The 22,437-nt window shown below is 36.5% G+C and overlaps 1 protein-coding gene and 1 long non-coding RNA gene across 3 annotated transcripts in view; one reads left to right on the forward strand and one right to left on the reverse strand.

The window, feature by feature from the left end:
* LOC148048114 (uncharacterized) overlaps window positions 1-5,774 on the forward strand; it is a 33,981-nt gene extending 28,207 nt beyond the window's left edge. Inside the window, exons 2-3 of the long non-coding RNA XR_015695794.1 lie at window positions 3,312-3,435; window positions 5,380-5,774. This is a non-coding gene — a long non-coding RNA (uncharacterized LOC148048114). The remainder of the gene's footprint in view (window positions 1-3,311; window positions 3,436-5,379) is intronic.
* SHISA6 (shisa family member 6) overlaps window positions 1-22,437 on the reverse strand; it is a 334,899-nt gene that overhangs the window by 255,273 nt on the left and 57,189 nt on the right. For both annotated transcript variants that reach the window (XM_014058898.2, XM_014058897.2), the window contains exon 4: window positions 11,451-11,546. In XM_014058898.2, the coding sequence (XP_013914373.2) occupies window positions 11,451-11,546 (96 nt within the window). The remainder of the gene's footprint in view (window positions 1-11,450; window positions 11,547-22,437) is intronic.

The raw sequence follows: 22,437 nt of genomic DNA on the forward strand, positions 1-22,437 counted from the left end.
AAGAGGCAGAAAGGAGACCATCGTTGGCTCCCCTTTAAAGTCCTCAAGTCTCCAATCTCCTGGATTGACCTAGGGAGATGGAGAGTTTTTGTGTAAAGAGGCAATTCCCCTTCTCTTTCCATCTTTCTTGTCCCTAAACCTGTTAAAGCTTACTGACACAATGTGGCAGGAGGGAAACTCCCATTGTACCATACCCTATATTACAGCTGACAGGCATTTGGGTATCTGGAATTGTACAGAGGGACAGAAGTTGCACCTTCCTCCATGTTAAGTCAAACTGCTTTTAAATATAGGTTTATTCTGCTTATGAAAGAGTGGTAAATATGTATTTTAAGTTGTGGACCAGACTGCTTAGAACCACTGGTGGAGAGGAATTGTGTGATGTAGTACTGCATACACAGGCCTGTTTAGATAATATTTGAACATGGATGGAGCACTCTTATGGAAAAAGAGTGTAGATAATGTGGAAGATTATTTTGATGGAAATACATAAGATCTGATACCAAAGCAACAACATATTAAGTCCACAACAGACAGAAAATATGTGGAAGAGGTCCAGACAGACAACTTCCTAATTTACAAGCGCTGCTGTCAGTAAAAATAATTTACCTTCCTACTACCTCTGGAGTTGGTTTTCTGATCTGTTCTACATGGTGCAGTTGACAAGGAGTAAACTTAGTAGTCTTTGAGAGGACTAAGTATTTGAACTTTAATAAAATGTATTCTGGGTTGATAGTTTCAGGTAAGAAAGATTGCAATGTATGAACACTCAATAACTTTCCAGTATTCACTAGAACATTTTATCCACATGTAGCCACGTTTCTCAATGTACACTATTATCTTTGAAGAACATGTTCACTTTTTAGAAAAAAAAATCCATGTAGCCTTTCACTGAATCAATAAAATAAATATGATAAATATGTCTTATCTTTACTTTAGTGGTATATTTTAGAAAACTATGCTTAGGATATTTTATGCCAATATCTTCATTCAGGCAACATGCTTATTTGTAAAACTTACATAGGAGTAAAATGATGAGGCTTAAAAATAAACATACTGGTTAAATAAAATTAATATCTCTTTTTATGTAGGAAATCTCTTCATGCACCTTATAACTTATCTTTCAACATTTTAAATACAGTTTTTATGTGTCATTTGAAAATAATAGTTATAAGCATAGATTTTTCCTTAATATTAAATGAAATCCCAAGGAACTCGTTTAGATACTAATATTTATTTCCTGCCCTTATTATTTTGTAAAATAATAAGGCAGTGAAGACCCCTAATACTACTTCCTCCACCTATTTTTCCCACAAAGAGACAGGGGAGGAGGGAGGGAGGAGGGAGGGAGGGAGCCTAAGGTGGTATTAGAACTCACAGCCTCCTGACTTCTAGCCTGGCACCTTAACTGGAAGACCAAACTGGCTGTCAGTGCTCTCAAATGCTCCTCGAATTTGTCTCTACCCTATCTTCAGATTACAATTACATATCCTTATCCATTTTAATAGCCAATACAGCCTTTTTTTCCCTTTCTTATTACCAGCTGTCATTCAAAATTTTAGCCTCCTATGCTTCAGTTGTAAAGCTAATTTTTCAGGTAGAAGTCCATTACTCAATCATTTGCCATGATCAGATCAAAATTTTGTCAGGTACAAATAGCTAATTGCAGAGTTAACACAATAAACAATTCGATTTCACCTACAGCTCTACAATATCAATTCTCTCTTTTAATAGGATTATTTTTTAAAAAAAAATAACTCTAGAAAATAAAGATAGAAAACTACTTAACAAATCACTGTCATGTTTGATGCGTTTCTCAGCTCTATTTTATAGAATTCAGCTGCAGCAATGGTAGAGTTTTATGGATTTTGGATTGACAAGCTTTGCTGTTTTCAGATGTGTGCTATGTGGTTTCAAGAAACTTTCACCTTAAAAATAACTCTTATGAAATTTGAAGAAAACATATATGTAAAAAGTTGCATTGATTTAAGTTTCTTAGTACTAATAACATGGGGGAAACTTGAAGCTGACATATATTTTCTAGTTTCCTTCTGTCTGTATCAGCATTTTCCCATGTAATGGGAATATATCTCTTGCTTCAAGCATTCTTCTGGTAAATGCTCATCAAATCCTGCCTCTGCCCTCCTTTTCCTGGTCTATGATGATTACAAAGAAGTCAATTACTTCTTTATGTCCACGCAAGTCTTTGTAACAATACTTTTGCCTGAAGAATCTCTTGAAACTAAATTCAGAAAATGTGCTAAATGAAACCAACGTGAACTAAAGTCAGCTGAGTTAGCTGTAACTCAAACTGACAAAGAATGGAAACTTTATTTATTTATTTATTTATTTATTTATTTATTTATTTATTTATTTATTTATTTATTTATTTATTTATTTATTTATTTATTTATTGTTAAAATTTATATGCCGCCCAATCCCGAAGGACTCCGGGCGGCTTACAAAAGAGAAAGAAAAAAAGAAAAGGAAAATTTAAAAAAGGATAGATTAAAAAATTCACAAGACACACATTCGTTCTAATCAGGGCTGGACCTTAAGAATGAGGTCAACAGCCCCAGGCCTGCCGGAACAGCCAGGTTTTAACAGCTTTCCTGAAGGCCATGAGAGTGGGTAAGGTCCGGATCTCTGGGGGTAGCTGATTCCAAAGGGTCGGAGCAGCCACAGAGAAGGCTCTCCTCCGCGTGCCTGCCAGCCGACACTGTCTGGCTGATGGCATCTGAAGGAGCCCCAATCTGTGGGATCTTACCAGTCGTTGGGAGGTATGTGGCAGTAGGTGGTCTCGCAGGTACGCTGGCCCTAAGCCATGTAGGGCTTTAAAGGTAATAACCAACACCTTGAATTGTGTCCAGAGACCAATTGGTAGCCAGTGCAGCTCGCGGAGGATAGGTGTAATGTGGGTGTATCTCGGTACACCCAGTATCGCTTGTTTGGACTAGCTGTAGTCTCCGAACGCTTTTCAAGGGTAGCCCCATGTAGAGTGCATTGCATAACATAAACACTCCAGCCTGCGTTGGAGCCAAAATCGATGGTTCTTTACATTTTCTGTTAATCAGACACTGTAGCTTCTCCTATGCAGATTCGCCGTTTCCAAGTTTCCTTTATCAATCTGGCCAAATCAGTTGCGGACTTGGGCATTTGATGAAGTGGCACAGTGGAGAGATCTTTGAAAGATCTGAGATCTGACAGGTCTATCTTATATTCATGCGGACTGGGGTTCATTCAGTGATAACTGTAAACTTAAAATGACATAAGTATGCACAAATCTTATGAGAAGATATATTTGATTTCAGATATGCAGCAGAAACGATGCTAGCACTGAACATGGAAGATAATTTGAAGCATTATTTAAAGATTAAAGATATGGAACAGCAGGACCATGGAGAGCGACATGAAAGGAAAACAAGACTATGAAAGGTACAGCAGCCTGTTGTTCACCCATCAAAATTCTAGTTTGGATGCTATCTAAGACTCTGGCCAATAATCCAGAAAAATTAACTTCTCTATACTGAACATTACACAATATGTGTATCCAACATAAACATGAGTATACCAATAATTTAAAATTAAATGCAATATCTAACATCTCATTTCATCATGCATGATTCTATTTTGCTGGAAGAAACAACGTAAGAGCGACATCATTATGCTTGTCATCTGGTCCCTGTGCTGAAAACTCAAAAAGAATTCCAAAGACATTATGTACAGGCAAACACAGAGAGTAAAAAATACTCAGTCTGCAAATGTCTCATATTTCCTCCTGTTTTTCCTCTCTTGTTCACAATTTATGTATAGTAATCTAGGAATGCTATAGTCCTGATCTAACTTACATTTATCTATTCCTTAAGCAAAAGTTACATGAAATGTGAGAAACATCTTATTTGATTTTAGTCACATTATAGTGTTTCTAGTTTGTATGTTAAGATTTCTTTTGATCATAAAAAGGCCATTTGAAATAAAGGTATGTTAGTTTGTTTGTTTACAATATTTACTGATTTGTTCTATCTATATAACCACCCATCATGCATGAGCTTCCATGACTCTAGATTCTTCTCACAGTTAAAAATAATAAAGCAACACAACACATAAATAAATAGCCAAAACAATAACAACAAAAGACATTAAAGAAAATTAAAAGCAATTTAAAATTATACGGAACTGAAGCACAAGGAAATAAATATCTATTGAGTATTTCTACAGAATAAACCTTCAAAAACCAAGATTCTCCAATGGCAAATGAAAACAAACAAACAAAATTATGATCATTTAAATATGTAAAATCAAGCAACTTTTTATGTCAACAATCAGTATATTGACCATGAACAAGACAGAGATATAGAGACATCATACAAAGATGCCAATCAGAGAAGAGATTCTTCAAATAGCAAGTTTCTGGTTATAAATATATTTATACACGAGACCTGCATATTTTATGAGTTACCAACCAAGGCTTTTCAACAACAGGTATCAAGGAGAAAACTGGGAAGATAGGAAGTGGGATGTTGGGAAACAGAGAGGGCCAATTTGTAAACAATTTGTAGCTGACTAGAACACAAAAGTCTGAGAAAATGGTGGTTCCTAGTCTATTACAGCATAAAAGTGTAAGAAAGAAACACAGTTTTTAAAATCTTGGGCCACACAAGAGAGAGAAACATCCCGAGAGTATATAGAAGCTGATTTTTGCCATTAGATCAAATTGTATCAGAAATCAAGTTTACTCTTCTATCCAATCCTTATCTTTGGCTTCAAAAGAAGAGGTTGAAAATCTTTTGAGATGTATTTTAGTGACTTAGAGGAAAACCTGAAACTGTGTAAAAGCATTCCAATCAATATGGGGTTTTTTTGCTCTTGACTTTGGCTTGCAAAAGTGAGAGGTTATTGGACATAAGGCCAAACAAAGTATATAGCTAGTAGCTTACCTTTAGCTTAGTGTGCAGAACAAACTCACTTTTTTTCTTCTGAAATTAATTGAAATGGTACTATTATGAGTTGTGGTGGCACAATGATTAGAGTGCAATACTGCAGGCTACTTCTGCTGATCACCAGCTGCCAGCAGTTTGGCAGTTCGGGTCTCACTGGCTCAAGGTTGACTCAGCCTTCCATCTTTCTGAGGAGGGTAAAATGAGGACCCAGATTGTTGGGGGCAATAGGCTGACTCTGTAAACTGCTTAGAGAGGGCTGTAAAGCACTGTGAAATGATATATAAGTCTAACTAAGTGCTATTGCTATTCCAATATTACCCATTACTGTTTTTAATCTTTTAGGACAGAGGTCATGACTGTAATGTTCTTAAACTATATGGGTAATTATATGTTTAATTTATATCAACCGCTGACTTATTTTTTTTAATTCTGTCACAAGCATAAGGCAAAGGTTGAAATGCCAACCAGAAGACAACGATTCCCTTCCATTTGAAGAGGTATATACACACTTCCTTCCCTTTCTACTGAAAATGGTAAGTCCCAATCAGCATGCAGAAGAGAAGGACAAGAAGAAGACATATAAAGTCAAGCACAGAACCCTGTCCATAATGAAAAATTATGATTTGTTTTAGGTCTGAATCTGCCCTGAAAGTTAGTAATGTAAGGATATCAGGAGAATATCAGCTATAATTAAATTGTCGCTCATATCAGGGGCCAATATGTATTTTTGACTTTAAAGGAAGTTATGGCAAATTTCGTGGCTCAAATGTTATAAATTCCTATGTGTGTGTTTGTGTTTGTGTGTATGTGTGTATGGATGTATGCACACACACACACACACACACACACACACACATTGTCTGTCTATCTATTGTATCTATTTGTCTACTTTAATCATGCAAAAGAATGAATTGCTAAGGAACGTCTTAATAGGATAATAATGTGTTTTGAATACAATTAGAAGCAGTGCTGAGCAAAGGGATGAACTTAAAAGATGAACCATTGGTAAGGTACCAATCTGATAAATATGGTTTGAGCTCAGGCCCAGAAAATGCTTTACAAATAACCACTTCCGACAGCGCCTCCCCATTTGCACATCCAGATAAAATGAAGAGGAAAGCAAGAAGATACAATTCTGCTAGATTCTGATACTATAGCTTCCCAAATAAAAATGGCTTTAGATCTATCTGGTGTCTGCTTCTTAGTCTGGTCTACCTTATAGGGCTGAAACAAAATCATTTATGATTGAGATGAGGGCTTAAAGCCAGCTTTCTAAAATTCTGGCAGAACATTTCCCCCCGGGCTTGGCTTTCTAATGCTCTAAATCATGGGTGTCAAACTCGTGGCGTAACGTTGCCATCACGTGATGTTTCATGATGTTTTTTCCCTTCACAGAGCTGGGGTGGGCATGGCCTGCACATGATGCATTCGGCCCAAGGGTTGCCAGTTTGACACCCCTGCTCTAAGTAAACTATTGGTCCACTTGAGTAAAAATAATGGCAAAGAGGTATATTATCATAAATCTGAAATCTGAAACCTGTGATATCTTTGGAGGAGTAAGCAAATACTTCACTAATACATAAGGGATACTGTCATCTAAAGAAAAAGAAATATGGTGCCTTATTAAAAGATAAGGCTTTACTGTAGCCAAATATCTTAGGAATATTACTATTTTAAGCTTAAGAAGGATGTTCATATTCTACTTATTGGATTCCAGGTTCTGATTATTCTATATCTTATCCACTTATGTGATGTTTATGAGATTTAATCCACAACTTATGTGCTATTACACAGTTTACACCAAGGAGGACTATAATTTGAAAATCTCATCCCACATTTAATTAAAACTTCAAAAATAAGACACACACACACATACACATACAATTCTTCCTAGATATGATGCAGAGAAACAGATTTATGAAAGCATGCTTCATACATAAAATGACTGCATACAGATGAACTCTGTAACTATATATTGCTATTTGTTCTCTCTATTGTATGTGTTGATCAATGATTGAAATAAAAGAATCTTATTTGTAAGCTGTGGTGAGCTGCAGTGAGATGGGTGGCAGACAAATTTAATAAAAATAAATAAATAAATAAAATGAGTCATGTATCATTTCAATCATTTCATTGCCATATGAGTTGACCGCTTATAATGTGCACATACATACATACATGCATACATACATATAAATATATACATACATACATATGAATGTATGTGTGTATGTATGTATGTATATATGTGTATGTATGTGTATATATGTATGTATGTATGTATGTGTATATGTGTGTATATGTATATATGTGTGTGTATATATGTGTGTGTGTGTGTATATAGATATGTGTATACATACATACATACATACATTCATACATACACACACACACAGACACACACATATTGCAATTGTGCTGATAAATATATAAATATATTTGGGCATACCAGGGGTTGTGACACAATACATACATACATATGTGTGTGTGTGTGCGTGTATGTATGTATGTATGTATGTATGTATGTATGTATGTATGTATACCCAGAGAATGATAGCAAAAAAACACAAGGCGACATAATGCACAGCATTTTTGTTCGTAAATATCCAAATTCATTGCTCTACATTTAGCACCCCAGAAAAATATCCTGTGGTTGGGAAGTCCTCCACTTTTATTTTGTCTAAGCTCAAGCATATTCCTATCTCATGTTTAAAGAATATACACTTCACAACATTTCATAGGCTGAAATGATGAATGGAATCACTGGTCCTGCAGGGTCTCACATCAGAGGCATAAATCATTTTAGCTCATTCTGTTCCACACCATTGACCTCAGTCTAAATCTTTGGTATTCACAATAGGGAACATGCCATAAAACCAGTTTTCCTAACCCAGAATCTCCATCCAGAATTGCTACTCAACTCTAACAGGGCAACTATATCATAGAAGGCCGGGGCGGGGGGGGGGGGGATGTTAATATCCTAGCATCACAGACACTCAGCACTAAGTAATTCAGTTTTAAGCAAAAAAAAAATTGCAGCACTGTGATAAAGGCATAATTTCAAGCTGTATTTTTATGGTGGAATTTTTATAGTTAATTGCAATAATGCTTATTTCCTAAAGCTGTAGTTAGTTTGACAACATAACCTCTGCTATCTCAAGTTGAAAAGGTACAGCAGTTTTGGAACATCATACATACTCTGCAAGCAAGATAGCACTTATGTGTATAATTTTGGGTATAATTGTATCAGTCTTAATGAAAAAAAAAGCACTTTTCAATGTCCCGAGATGTGCATTCTTCAGCTCCCGATTACATCTTACTTTCCATATTTTAATGCACATATACAGCTCATATTTTAAATCAATTGAGTAAATGGAAATTCCATGATCAATTAAAAATATCCCATAGTCTTGTATTTTGTTTCTAGCATCCCTAGGCTTCTTTAGGGAGTTCACCAAGGATGGCTGTTTATTTGAAAGCACTCAAACAGTTCAGCTAAATGACCAACCCCACAGCAAGGAGACACAGAATGTAAAGCTGCCATGTGAGATTTTTATGCAAGAGTTTGCCTTCTTGCAGTGAAACATGTGAACTAAATCCTCAAGGAAATAAATAACACATATTGTGATTTGGATCCAGAATCAACTATGTGGATGACAACTAAAGTGAATGATATCATCTACTTCAGAATCAGCACATTCAGTCCTTGGAAGGACTTTTTGTTTTTGTTTTTTAAAAAAAATATAAGCCAATCATTTTTATTCACAGATCTGTAAATGGAATTTTTCAAGCTTTCGGCATTGGCCCGGATAATGGATGAAAATCAACTTTCTAATACAAAGTTTAGAAAAAATAACTACAATTAATTCTATTACTCTAAAAAATTCAGCCAGGGTGAAGCTGGGGAAAGGAAATCAATTCCAGAAAGGATCTTACAGTAATGAAATAGTAAAATATGAAATATTGGATAATGCTCAATAGCAAAAGTTTGTTCATTACTTCCCTATATTGCTCATGGCCATTATCTCTCAACATTTTTAATTCAAAAAAAACCTCTTCCCGTTGCCTTTTTGCCCTTCCTACTAGGCATGCATCTTTAAAACAAAAATCCCCTTAAGCTGATTGATTGTGATAACAATGTAGATAATATCTGGCAATAAGCAAACCAAAATATTTGGGACAAAAGAAAAGATGCTTCTGAATTTGTTTCTGTTTTTTTAGACTCCATTGGAATGTCTCAATTTGTGATTTTCTGCCAGCAAGTTCCCTTGTTTGATTAGAATTAGAAAAACTTGAAAAGGGTAATTCAGAAAAAGATTATAGAAGGTTTTTTTCCCCCTTGGATATTCTTTGTCCATACACTGTATCCACTTCCCCTCCCATTTTGTATGCTTTCTTCTGTATTGCACCCTACACCACAGGACAACACAATCCTACGGGATATGCCTCTACCTCAATAAACTTTATTTGAACACACAAAACACAGACATTACACACATATAATGTTTTTTTTTCTGTGACAGTTCCACAGAACTCACATCGCTTTGGGTGACATTTATAAAGAAAGCTTTTGTTCCATTGGTTAAACAGCAAAATAAAAATCAGAGCAAGAAAGGGGAGTTGGTTGTTTTTGTTTTTACAACTTGTGAATGATGAACATCCATGGAAACATCAACAAGAATGGATATATGAAACAATATGCCTTCACATACAATACAGTGTTTCTATAGAAATAGAATTGTATCTCCAAATACATGATATAAATGTTCAACAGTCTACAAGTAAGTCAGCAAGGAACAATGTTGTGTCATCAAGATGGCTTAAGCCTGCCCTTTAATGCACTAATGTGCCATAGAGTGAGGCAAATCCCCAAAAAGACTTGTCAGTTAACTAGTTTGGAATCTGTTCATCAAATCCAATGAGTGGTCCAGCCCTACTAGGACTTTCCCTCTCTCCCCTCAAATCTTTCTAGGAAGTTGGCTCATTCTTCAACAGTCTGAAAGCTATAAAATGTACACAACTCCATCCCCCTATAAATTAAAAAAGGTCTTGATATATACTTCATTAGAAATTCACCCAAATAGACACCAGTGTGATTTTTAAAGAGCCATCCTGGTTTGGGTAGCAAGATGCTCCTGTATATCAATTATGAGGGTCATCATAATTGCTAGATGGTTATGGTAGATATCATTTGCTATTACATCACCACATCAGCACACCCAGCATTGTACTGAATATACATTATGTTACACAGAACATACACAGTGCAGGATATGGATATTGACATGTTTTTCGGATTTGTACAATAATGAGTATGTCTATGTGCATTCTCTCTCTCTCTCTCTCTTACACACACACACCCACACCCACACCTCACAGATTAGGTAGACAGACAAAAATGCATGACCCTTAAGGAAATCACTTTATAAAATGCTTACAATATTATATGTGTGGGAAGGATAAATATTTAAATACAATGCACTCTTGTTATACTGAATATGCTGATGCAAATTCAATAGAAATTGTGAATAATGTGACCAGTAGCTTTATGGCACAAACAATAATGAGCATCTCTTTAAGAATCTCACACAAATTTTGGAGAGAACAATGTAGAAGAGATGCAAAAGTGATTCAGTTCAGTGAGCCATTATGTGGCAGGACCACAAATCCATTTTCACTCTACAGTTAGGTTTATGCAGTCCAGATTCCAACATACAATAAGCAAAGAACAAATAAAATACAGAAGGTTCTCAAGATTCATGTATGAGCACCAAGAAGCAACATATTCCAAAGGGGAATAAAACTAGGCACAACAAAATGAAATTCCCAAGATCTTTAGCCAGACCGATCACCAAATTGCTTTCTACTGAAATCCAAAGAAGGCAAAGGTCAGTCCCACTCCCAGGCTTAACTGCATTGCTTGGAAGTACCTTTGGGCTTGTTTGCAAACTTATACATTTGCATAACATACCTATGGGAATTGTGAGCTTTTTGTCTTATTGTGCAATTCCTACTTTTTTCAGTAGGTAAAAGAGGTGTTTTTATTAGATTAGACCACAATACAGATTGTTTTTTCCTCTAGGTGTGGTATAAGCACACCAAAGGGGTAGATATATTTATGTATACAGCTTTAAATCAAATGTTCCGCATTCTAATAATAGCATCCCACTTTGGGAGTAGTGTCACCATTTTATCCCATAGTAACTTTATGTATCTTTCTGTTTCATTGGCAAATGGTAGCAAGACAGGAGGTTTCCATTCATGTAGCTCAGTCCACCTGTCTTTCTGCCGTTCTGGAACCTTCTCCAGATGCTCATTCCATGTCTCCTTCCATAGGATTAAAAGGCCACTGTTAACACTTTATTAAACTTGCAGCACTATGTTCTGGCATAAGCCTATGATTTTCCACACTAATACTGTTATCTGATGTCATACATAACAAAACTTTCAAGTGAGAGACTGTTCTCAAGCATATATTTTCTATTCAACAAAAAATAGTTTCCACTGTACCCTTGTTGTGTCCTCTTCCTAATGTGACAAACCCAGAAGAGATGAAATTATGGAAATCTGGACCTCCACTTCGATAAATATCCTTTCCATAATGACCTGCCAAGAAAAGATGAGAAATAGTGTGTCATTTTATGCAGTTCAACCACAATTCCACTTCTAAGCAAAAAAAGAATGCAAAAAGGAAGCTACAGTGTTACACAATGCCTGTGCAATAGAATTTGTTTAATATTTGTTTATTTATCCAACAAGCAATCCTGTGCTACATCACAGGATTGATGCTCCAGAGAAAAACAGGAAGACGGAGCATAATGCATAGTGTTCTACCCTTGAATGAAAAGTGTAATGTTAGTGGAATAAATAAATAGGTTTCTATCCCACTATTAACCATTATTAGATGCTCAGTGGTATGCAACAAAACAGTACAATTAAAATATCCATAGTACAAAATATTAAGAGAACCAGCTTGGTGTAGTGGTTAAAGTACCCTGCAAGAAACTGGGAGACTATCATTCCAGCCCAAAATAAATTAGATGACCAATCATTCTCAGCCTTAGAAAGAAGGCAATGGCAAACCACTTGTAAAATCTTGCCAAAAAAAATCCCTGCAGAAATGCATCCAGGCAGATATCAGGAGTCAACATGAGACAGAAACAAAGAAACAAATTTACAATAATACATTCAGTGGAAAAACAACAACAACTCAATAGCAAAGAGGTAAACAGGCCAACAACCTGCTGGAACCATCTATGAGTCTGCCAAAGCTCTGGAAGATCTCTGTATTAAAATCTTCTGAAAGTTTATTTCTATAGGAGCTAATCTCCATTGCACTCATTTCACATGCTAGAAAAAATATGCTCAAAATCCTATGCTAAGCTAAGCTAGGCTCCAGCAGTATATAGACCGAGAACTACCAGAAGTACAGCCAGGATTTGGAAGAGACAGAGGAACTAGAGATCAAATTGCCAACATATATTGGGTCATGGAGAAAGCTAGGAAGTTCCAGAAAGGCATCTACTTCTGCTTCATTAACTATGCTAAAGCCTTTGATTGTATGGATCACAACAAATTATAGCAAGTTCTTAAAGAGATGTGAGTACCAGACCATCTTATTTGTCTCTTGAGAAGCCTATATGTGGGTCAAGAAGCAACAGTGAGAACTGAACATGGAACCACTGATTGGTTCAAATTGGGAAAGGAGTCCAGCAAGGCTGTATACTGTCACCCTGTCTATTTAACTTATATGCAGAGCACATCATGAGAAAGGTGAGGCTAGATGAATCAAAAATTGGAATTAAGATTTCCAGGAGAAATATCAACAACCTGAAATGGTATAGGGTTTACTGCCTAGGCAGGGGGTTGGACTAGAAGACCTCCAAGGACCTTTCCAACTCTGTTATTGTATTGTATTACTGGAACCTTAGATATGCAGATGATACCACTCTAATGACAGAAAGTGAAGTGGAACTAAAGATCCTCTTGATGCAGGTGAAAAAGGAGTGCAAAAGTTGGCTTGAAACTCGACATTAAGAAAACTAAGATTATGGCATCTGGCCCTCTCAATTCCTGGCAAATAGATGGGAAAGAAATGGAGGTAGTGACAGATTTTATTTTCCTGGGCTCCAACATCACCGCAGATGGGGAGTGCAGCCAAGAAATTCAAAGACGCTAGCTCCTGGGGAGAGAAGTTATGGCAAATCTAGACAGCATACTAACAAGCAGAGACATCACTCTGCCAACAAAAGTGTGTATAGTCAAGGCTATGGTTTCCCAGTTGCAATGTATGGCTATAAAAGTTAGACCGTAAGAAAGGCTGAGCGCCAAAGAATTGTGATCTTTGAACTATGGTGCTGGAGAAGACTCCTGCGAGTCCCTTGGACTGCAAGGCAATCAAACAGGTCAGTCCTAGAGGAGATCAACCCTGACTGCTTTTTAGAAGGCCATATCCTGAAGATGAAACTCAAATACTTTGACTATCTAATGAGAAGTGGTGGAAAGAGCCTAATGCTGGAAAGATTGAGGCCAAAAGAAAAAGGGGATGACAGAGAATGAGGTGTTTGGATGGAGTCACTGAAGCAGTTAAGCATGAGCTTAAATGGACTCCAGAAAATGGTAGAGGATAGAAAGGCCTGGAGGAACGTTGTCCATGGGTTGCGATGGATCGGACACAACACAACTTCGCAACTAACAACAAAATCTCCATGGGACGACTGTTTCAAAGCAAGGTCATTAACAAGAAAAGCCACCCCAGCTATAGTCTCCCCTTATTTTGTGGAAAACAAGTTGTTTATTTGAAGGTATGTGTACCAGACATAGAGGAATGGAAGAAGTTTCCTGGAATTACTTCAGCACCAAGCCATATAAGGGCTATATAGATTTTAAAAAAAAACACTTAAAAACTGAGCCCCAAAGTCCCCTTTATATGGAGGACCATCAACAGTTTGTTCCAGGATGTTTGTATCTGAGCCTTAATGAGGCTCTGGAATAGAGAAGGAACCATATTACAGCCTCATTAAGGCTGCAGGAAGCACCACCACTTGAAATGAGGCTACCTCCCAGATCTCACCTCACACACTGTTCTGATCCCACTTAGAATCCAGGATGGGAGTGAATCTAGCCTACAAATGTAGAATCATAGTAGAACACACTATTTCATTGGAAGCCATAGGCCAAAAGGAGACCTAGCTAACATGACACGATGTTGTTCCAATGATAACCACTGATGAATTTGGGCAACTGTTGTTCAGAATGGTCGTAGCTACCCAGTGAATGGCTGTATGTTCCCCAACCTTTTCGGCTTTGCAGACTAGCAGGGGTGTGGGGTGGAAGAGAGAGGGGATGGTTCTGCGCAAGTGGTGGACAAGTATTTGTGTGCACACAGCTCCATTTGTGTGAGTGGCGGACACATGCACTCACGACTCATGTAAATGGAGCGCACAAACTCACTCACTGTTTACACAAGTGGGGATGTCCATGCCCTCACCCATCACTTCCTCAGCCCAATTCCAAATGGCTCAAGGCCCAGAGGTGGGCCACAGTCTATGGGGTACCCCCTGCTGTACATTATTTTCCAAAAGAAATTGCTCACTTTAAACAAGATACACCAGCTGACAGCATGGTGATAGTGATAATTAAGGAAACGTACAACTTTATCTTCCTTATTATACTTGAGTTTGTACATGGCTTCAGTCAAATTCACTTTTAATCTTGTTCCACTAGTGCTCTAGGCACTGGTTCATCTTCCAGACCTCCACAGTAAACCAAGGAAACATCTGGGCTTGGTAAAACAGATGCTATTTAGGAACAATTATCTGAAGAGCCTGAGTCATCTTTTAATCAGCAACTAACCTATAAAGGAATATGTGGTTGAATGAGGAGAATGAGAGGAATAAATGGTGCCTAGGAAACAAACAAACAAACAAACAAGAGAGGCAAGGGCCCCAGTGGCTTGCTAGAAAACTTCCCAAGTGTCCACATACAAATGCATCAGATACTGTACGTGGACGAGATGTCTAAATCGGCCCATTTCCCCAGTGGAGATTTTGGATAGAATCAGTTTTAGCTGATCTGGGAAACAATCAAGGTCTGAGTATAAAGCTCTCTGTATCCACAGATTCTAACATCTGTTCTGAGGCAAAACCACTCTCTAGCATATGCTTCTTTAATATGTCAAGCCAGAGGTCAGCGTGGACAAACCTGGGATCCCCATGGAGGCTATGAACTTTCAAGTTTTCGAGAATTGCACTATCAACCTCAAGCACTCCCCCACAGCTTTCCTGATCATCTAATTCCTGACCTTTCTCCTTTCTTTCTCTTGGTGGGCAAAGGTTTTGCTGTACTTGATCAACCTAATCTGAAATATTCTAGGTTTGAGACTGCAGTACTCAGTATTCCCAGCCAGTGCAAACAGGTTCATCAGAAGTATATTGTAATGGACCCAAACCCTTTTCTTGTAATTCCCAGATTTCCAAGTGGACATTTTCAAAGGTAGATGTGTCAGTTAATGGAGGGAGAGGGAGAGGGAGAGGGAGAGGGAGAGAGAGGGAGAGAGAGAGGAGAGAGAGAGAGAGAGAGAGAGAGAGAGAGAGAGAGAGAGAGAGAGAGAGAGAGAGAGAGAGAGAGATTGATTGATTACCTATATTCCACATCAGATCAGATTCCAGGAAATTTTAGGCTTATCCATATAGTTATCATGATCACATCCTCATGCAGAAAAAAAAGTTTGTCCTTTTGACTACTTACTGCAAGAATATTGCTTGCTTCTGCTACAGGCAAACAAATAGGTGCTCTGAAGAGCTAAGATAATATTTACATTTGCAATAAAAAGCAAAGCATTACAGTCTATAGAAAAGAATGTGATAGATAATTTGTAGAACAGATGTAAGCCTGTGGTTGCTTTTATGTTTGCACTGTATATTATTTTATTATGCTTTGCTGATGTTTAGTAGGATTCCAGGCACTGATGAATTTCAATTATTATCCTGTTCATTATTTTAGGTTTTACACTATTGACCAACTAGTCAACAGAAAACTAGTTCTCTGAAATATAATAAACACACATTTTTCTGTGTCTCCAATGTAGCTCAAGGCCTTGCCTTTCTCATATAATTTACCTTTTTTGACTTGCTAATTGAGAGATGTTCTCTAATTACAGGCTACTGCCTAATAGTCTTGAAGTATTAGATGAATTCCCAAAATGAATTCATACATCCTATTTGGTTCATGTTTGCATAGATACTGCATTCTATATATGAGAAAAAAAACCTGTAAAAGTATGTATAATCCATTGCCCATTCACAGGTAGAGTCACATCTGTACATTTTTGCCTTTTTTCACTTAACACATGTTCATCTATAAGTGTATTCATCAGGCATCTTCATGCATATGGATATAAAGTTATGGTATTCTACCACTCTCTATGGATCAGAGACCACTATTTCTTTTTTCAGCCTGTAAATATTGTTCCTTGAGCAAACTAGGTCAGCCTTAACTGTAACACCTACATAGCTGCCCCATACTGAAATAAAAACATGAGGTTTTTAAACAGAATTACAAACTTTCTCCCACCTCCAAGCAGTGGCCCATTTCATTTGATCACAGCAATTTTTTTTTTTACAGAGTTCCTTGACTGAGATTGCATCTCCTAGGTCCATCTTATTACACAGAACTTGGCTGGCTCCAATTGCTGGGGTTCACTCTCCTGAGATCAATTCCATTCACATTTTCTCTCTTCCATTTCAAAAGGTAAAAAAACAATACCTTAAAAATAAAAAATCCAGGAAATTCTAGAAGACAGCTGTGCCACACTGGGAAAATAAGGGGCTGCTCTCTACACGGACTTGTTATTTTTCAAATAATGCAATGAAATCACAAAGGAAAGGAGTCCAAGCCCTTTTCAAAACTGCATATGAATGTGTATTTTGCTTGTTGTACACTAATATGCAACTTTATCAGGACTTACAACTGAAAAGCGACAATATATACACCCAAGGTAAGTTGCCTAAGAAATTAATACATGGTACCAATAAAGGGGAATATTTGAAGCTCAGGGTTGAAACAAGAAGTCCTTGGTGCTTTCTGAGCTTGCTTGTTTTCTTGCAGATGTTTCATTACCTTAGCATTGATGATGTTACCTAGTTACAGCAATGAAACATCTACAAGAAAACAAGCAAGGTCAGAGAGCACCAAGGACCGGTCAGAAATTAATATGTTAAAAATGTTAACTACTGTATATTCCTAGCCTTCAAATAATGAAATTATTAGAGTCGAACTGAACTATCATTATGCACCTATTGAAACATTTACTCTTAAACACATATTTTAGAATAGTGAGTTCTTTGGATATTTAAATTCCAACTTAACACTTCTGTGTTTGTGTAATGTTAAAACTAATATTTGAATCTTCTACAAAATAGAAAAAAAAACTGTTCTATACTTTCAGGCGCTTGTCCCTTCTTTTATTTGTACGCTTCCAATTGCTTGAGACAAACTAGTCACTTGAAGTTCTTTGTGCTTTCTGAGGTTTGATGTTTGTCACAGACATTTCATTACCCAACTAGGTAACACGAGAAGTACTAGTGAGTGCCCCTCTGAGAGAAATACCTGTGATTACTTGTCTATAGAAATGAATTCCTTGCAAAGTAAAGGAAGAATATTTACTTCTTTTCACAGGCTATCAAGGCTGCAAGGCTCACAGGTTACCACCACTGACTAGCCGGTCTGATTCTGTTCCATCTGGAGAGGGCTGAACATTGCAACTTCCCTCCCCTTGTTTTTCAATCTGAATTAATATCTTTCTATGTTTCGCTTCAGTTCACTTTGCTTGTAAGAGTTAATCAGACTACACAACGAATCATTAAGTTTAGCCTCTGTTTAGAATCAGATAATTGCAGCTGCGTATTTCATTTTTGCATAAATCTACATAGCAAAGTACATTTTTCTTCTCTTGTTTTCTCTACTTTTGCTATTCACTTCTGTTCCAGTCTCCCTAATTGACTCATTATTCCATGAATGAATTTTCATTTTTTTCACCTTCATGTTTCATAACTCCCTTTGTCCCATCTACATTTTCTTCATCACTTTGTTCCCCTTCTTCTTTCACAACCTCTGCCATTCAACAGTTAATGTGACAGGCTATCATCACAGCAGCTCCAAAAGCTGAAAATAAAGGTTCCCCTGAAATTATTTCTCCACTCCATGCACACAGATAAATCAGGGTACAATTATAGCTTGAGTTATTCAAGGCCACAGAAATAGTCTTTAAAGGAATAAGGATGAAGTGGGATTTTATTGTCGTTCCTTATTTCTGTGTTTTCATTTATGCTTAAATATTTGATTATGACTTTGGACATCATGTCCAAAGAAAATGACACACTCAAAGATAATGAAAACAATAATTTTTAAAATTTCTTTAGGCCTTAAGCAGCTTACTATATCATATTTATACAACTTATTTATTGCGTATAACTTGGAACTATAAATGACCAAATAAAAATCCCATGACTTTAATAGGTGATTTCCTACAATTTTATAACAGTTAAACTAATAGAAACTAATGTAAAAGGAAAAGGAAATCAAAGAAAGAGCAGGAAGGAAGGGAGGGAGCTTCCAATTTTCTTTACAACAGTTATAAATAAAATTATAAATTTACACTCTGATGTTAAAAACACAACTCATTTTTCCTATAATATATCTTGCCTAACCATCAAAATCATATATCATACATTCATTTTTTTTCTGTTTCACAAAAAGCAAAGTCAATCCAGCATAATTCCCCTCTCTGCAGGGTGTTGTAATGATCCCATCCTCTTCTTCTTTCTTGCCATTTTTTAATAGGTTGCCATTAGGAAAGAGTCTCAAATAATGGAAAAGGAAAAACCACAAGTGCCTTCTTTATGCTTGGAGCAGTCAATGAAATTTTTGCTGTTGGATTGTTAACAATATTAAAATTGACAGAAGAGTTCTATAGTAACTTTCAGCATAACTGATATAGGAATGGCATATTTGGGGAAAGCAAATCATAGAAGAATTGAAATTGTCATAATCATTAACAAAGAAACGTCTAAAGTCAGTGTTTGAATACAAACAAACAAAATGAGAGGATTTCAAAGCCACACCAATCAGTATTAGTGATTCAAGTCTGTGCTCCACCATAGATGCAGAGAAAGCAAATATTAAATATGCTGACATGAAACCCTTGTTGATAGACTTCCATCTCCCCATCCAAGAAATATATCATAGTCATCATAGGCAAGTGAAATTCTAACAATGGAATAAAAACAGTGTCTAGAGTAATGGACATATTTTGCTTTAATGTGCAGAATAAAGCAAGGGACTGCCTGATAAGAGTTCTGCAGAATACTTTTTTAAAAAAATAGAAAATACCTTTTTCAAACAATCTAAATGACAAATCTAAACATGGGCATTACCAGGCAGACACCAGTAGTATAATAATAGAATTATGGTGGCAGCTGCTTCCAGAATTGTACCAGGTGGCTGAGTAACAAAGCAACCCATTCCAGAGAAGAAAAAGAATCAAGTGAGGAGGAGGAGTGGGGCCTAGTTTGAAGCAGACAGGAAGCCTACAGGGATCCAAGGATGGGGAAAGGCCCGCAGGGATCAGTGTGTGTGTGTGTGTGTGTGTGTGTGTGTGTGTGTGTGTGTGTGTGTGTGTGTAAAGATCTGCAGGGATTTGGGTGGGGGAAGGTCTGCAGAAGTTAAGGGACAGGAAGTGGAGTATAGGATTTGTCATGGTTTGGGGGAGGACTTGGGAGGCCTGGGGCAGGTGAGCTGGGTCTATGCTTAGCCTCACAAGACCTCCCCCATAGAGGCTCCCTATGCTCTGTTTAACAACCTGCATGTTCATTTAGCAGACGACAGGGAATGTTAAGTGAGGCCATCTTGCTTAATGTCCATCATGACATGCAACCATAAAGGGAGGCTTCATTATGATTATATGTTGAGGACTTGATTCAAGCCCACTTGAATCAGCCCACCATGAAGAAACAAAGCAGTTACTTCACAAATGCATGACACTTATTCTCCCATAGGAGAATAAATCCATCAGGAACAGACTCAGCAGTCCATCTGCCTTTGAAAGACAAAAGGCCTTTTGAAGATAGAAAAGTCTACATTCTGAACAGAGAGGACCAATACTTTTGAAAAAGGGGTCAAAAGAGACCATTATATTTGAACAATCCTCTCTCAATGGGAGGGGGAATACAATATCTGTTGTCTACAACACAGACCTTTTAGCAGTTCCAAGAAGATTCCACATCCATTTGCACTGTTACTCAGGTGACTCTGAGGATACAGATAACTCCAAGTGGCCGCAAGGATTCTGAGAGAGCTAATGACTGACCTTCAGAGTGCTAACGAGAATATAAACTGAAGAAGCTTCTCATATGAAAAGCGAAATGTTTTGAAAGAAAAAAAACAAAGTCTAGTTGCCTTTTAAAAAGCATCTTTGGACAACCATGACCTGGAAGATTGAGACTCTCCATAGACATTTAGCCCACCTGATGTGTATGTTGAAGAATTTGTATGCTTATCAGGAAGTAACAATTAGAATGGAATATAGAACAACTAATTTGTTTACAATTGGGAAAGTTGTATTCTGTCAATTTATCTATTAATTTCTATGCAGCCTACATCATGAGAAATACTGGATTAGAGGAAATCATCAAATTGTTGGGGAAAAACATCAAAACCTCAGTTATGTTGATAGTTCACTTGATGGCTGAAGAAAGAATTAAGGAATCTCTCCTTGAAGATAAAAGAATATATATAAAAGTCTATAGTCTGAAATATATACATACATATGTACATACATACATATATATGTATATTTCATACACACACACAATTATCAGCATGCAAGTAAAATGGAGAAGAAGCTGAAGCAATACCACAATTTATCTTCGTAGGCTAAAAAAAGTCACAAGGACATTAGCTACTTGGATGAACAACCAATATTTTATCTAGTGCAACAGAAATTATACTGAGAGCAAAGTTGTATACTGCATTGTCAAGGCAACGGTCTTTCCAGTCTTAATATATACAATGTAAACTGAACCATCAGGATGGTTGACTGGAGAAAAATCAATGCCTTTGAATGTTTGAGAAGATGGTTGAGAATACTTTGAACTGAAAGAACAGATAATTCAATACTAGTTGAAGTAAAGCAAGACTGTTCATTGGAAGCACTAATTATGAAGTTAAAATGTAAATATATTGTTCACATAAGGCAGAAACAAGAGCCTTTGGAGAAGATCTTGATACCTGGAAAAATCAAAGGCAATCAGAAGCCAATTGAAAACAAGGTGGTTAGGTACAATCTTTCATTAACCAAATAAACCTAAAACATCTAAACAAACAGTTAATGATGGAAAGTTCTGGTGAACTGTTGCCATCATAAGAAAAATAGTTGGAAGCAACAGTGATTAAATGGCAGCACTGCTGCTGGGTTTTTTAATAGCAGGATAAATCACCTAGAGATTTTTAAATAGTCCAGTTTATAAAAATTGTAATACAAAATCTATTAAATGTGTGGTGAAATTGACAAGTTGATAAACAAAGTTGATGTGCTGCATTAATTAGACTTGATCTTCTTTCTGTAATTGTAGGATTCTTTTTGTGCTTTCTGCAATTTCTAGAATATATTATATTTGGAATTTATAGTGTTTTCTAGGATTAGGGAACTAACAAGCCAATTTCCAAGCTTAAATAGTTTTTTTATGCTGGCAGAGGCTCCTTGGCAATTATAGCTATGTGAATATCAGGCCCATTTAGCTAAATATATTTGTCAGGTTTGTTCATTTTCTTGGATATTATCTCACCAAATTCAAATCAGTATGTAATTAAATCTAAACCTCAGAATTATCCTTTGCTTGCTTTGTAGAACATTGAGCAGCTCAGAAGGCAGAAAATATTTCACAATAAAATATTAATATTTTGGTTTTGTTATTTATTACAATAAACATATGGTTCAACTGATTCACTGCATCCTTATAGGCTTCAGAAAAATGGTCTGAAATTCTTTTTAACGTGTTTGTATGTTTCTGGGTGTATACATGACATTGGGAGGGAAACACAAGATGTAATGGTATAAAGAAAAATCTCATATTAGTTTTGAAAATCAATAAACAATCATAAAATATTAATTAAAAACCAGAGCCTCTTAAAAAGAATAATTAAAAAGAAACAGGTATAGAGAAAATCAGTTCATTGTATATATTCAGTTGCCTGATAATCAGTGTTCATGTTCTTTAAGAGAAAGATAAAAGAGCCCAGGGTAGAAAGCTGCACAGAAAAAGGACAACAAGATATATAAGGACAAGTGAAATATCAATTTAATATTAGGTAAGTCCTATATTAATTTTAAGCAGAACAGCATAATTTGATTGATTAATTTAAATAAAGCATGATTCTCGGTTCAATATTTTTAATAGTACAGAGGGAGAACATTAGGGTGAAAAATAAGGGAAAACAC

The sequence above is a fragment of the Thamnophis sirtalis genome, unplaced genomic scaffold, assembly GCF_051295495.1.
Source record: "Thamnophis sirtalis isolate CommonGarterSnake01/CBP01778 unplaced genomic scaffold, rThaSir2_p1.2 scaffold_3, whole genome shotgun sequence".
In the NCBI taxonomy this organism is placed as follows: Eukaryota; Metazoa; Chordata; class Lepidosauria; order Squamata; family Natricidae; genus Thamnophis; species Thamnophis sirtalis.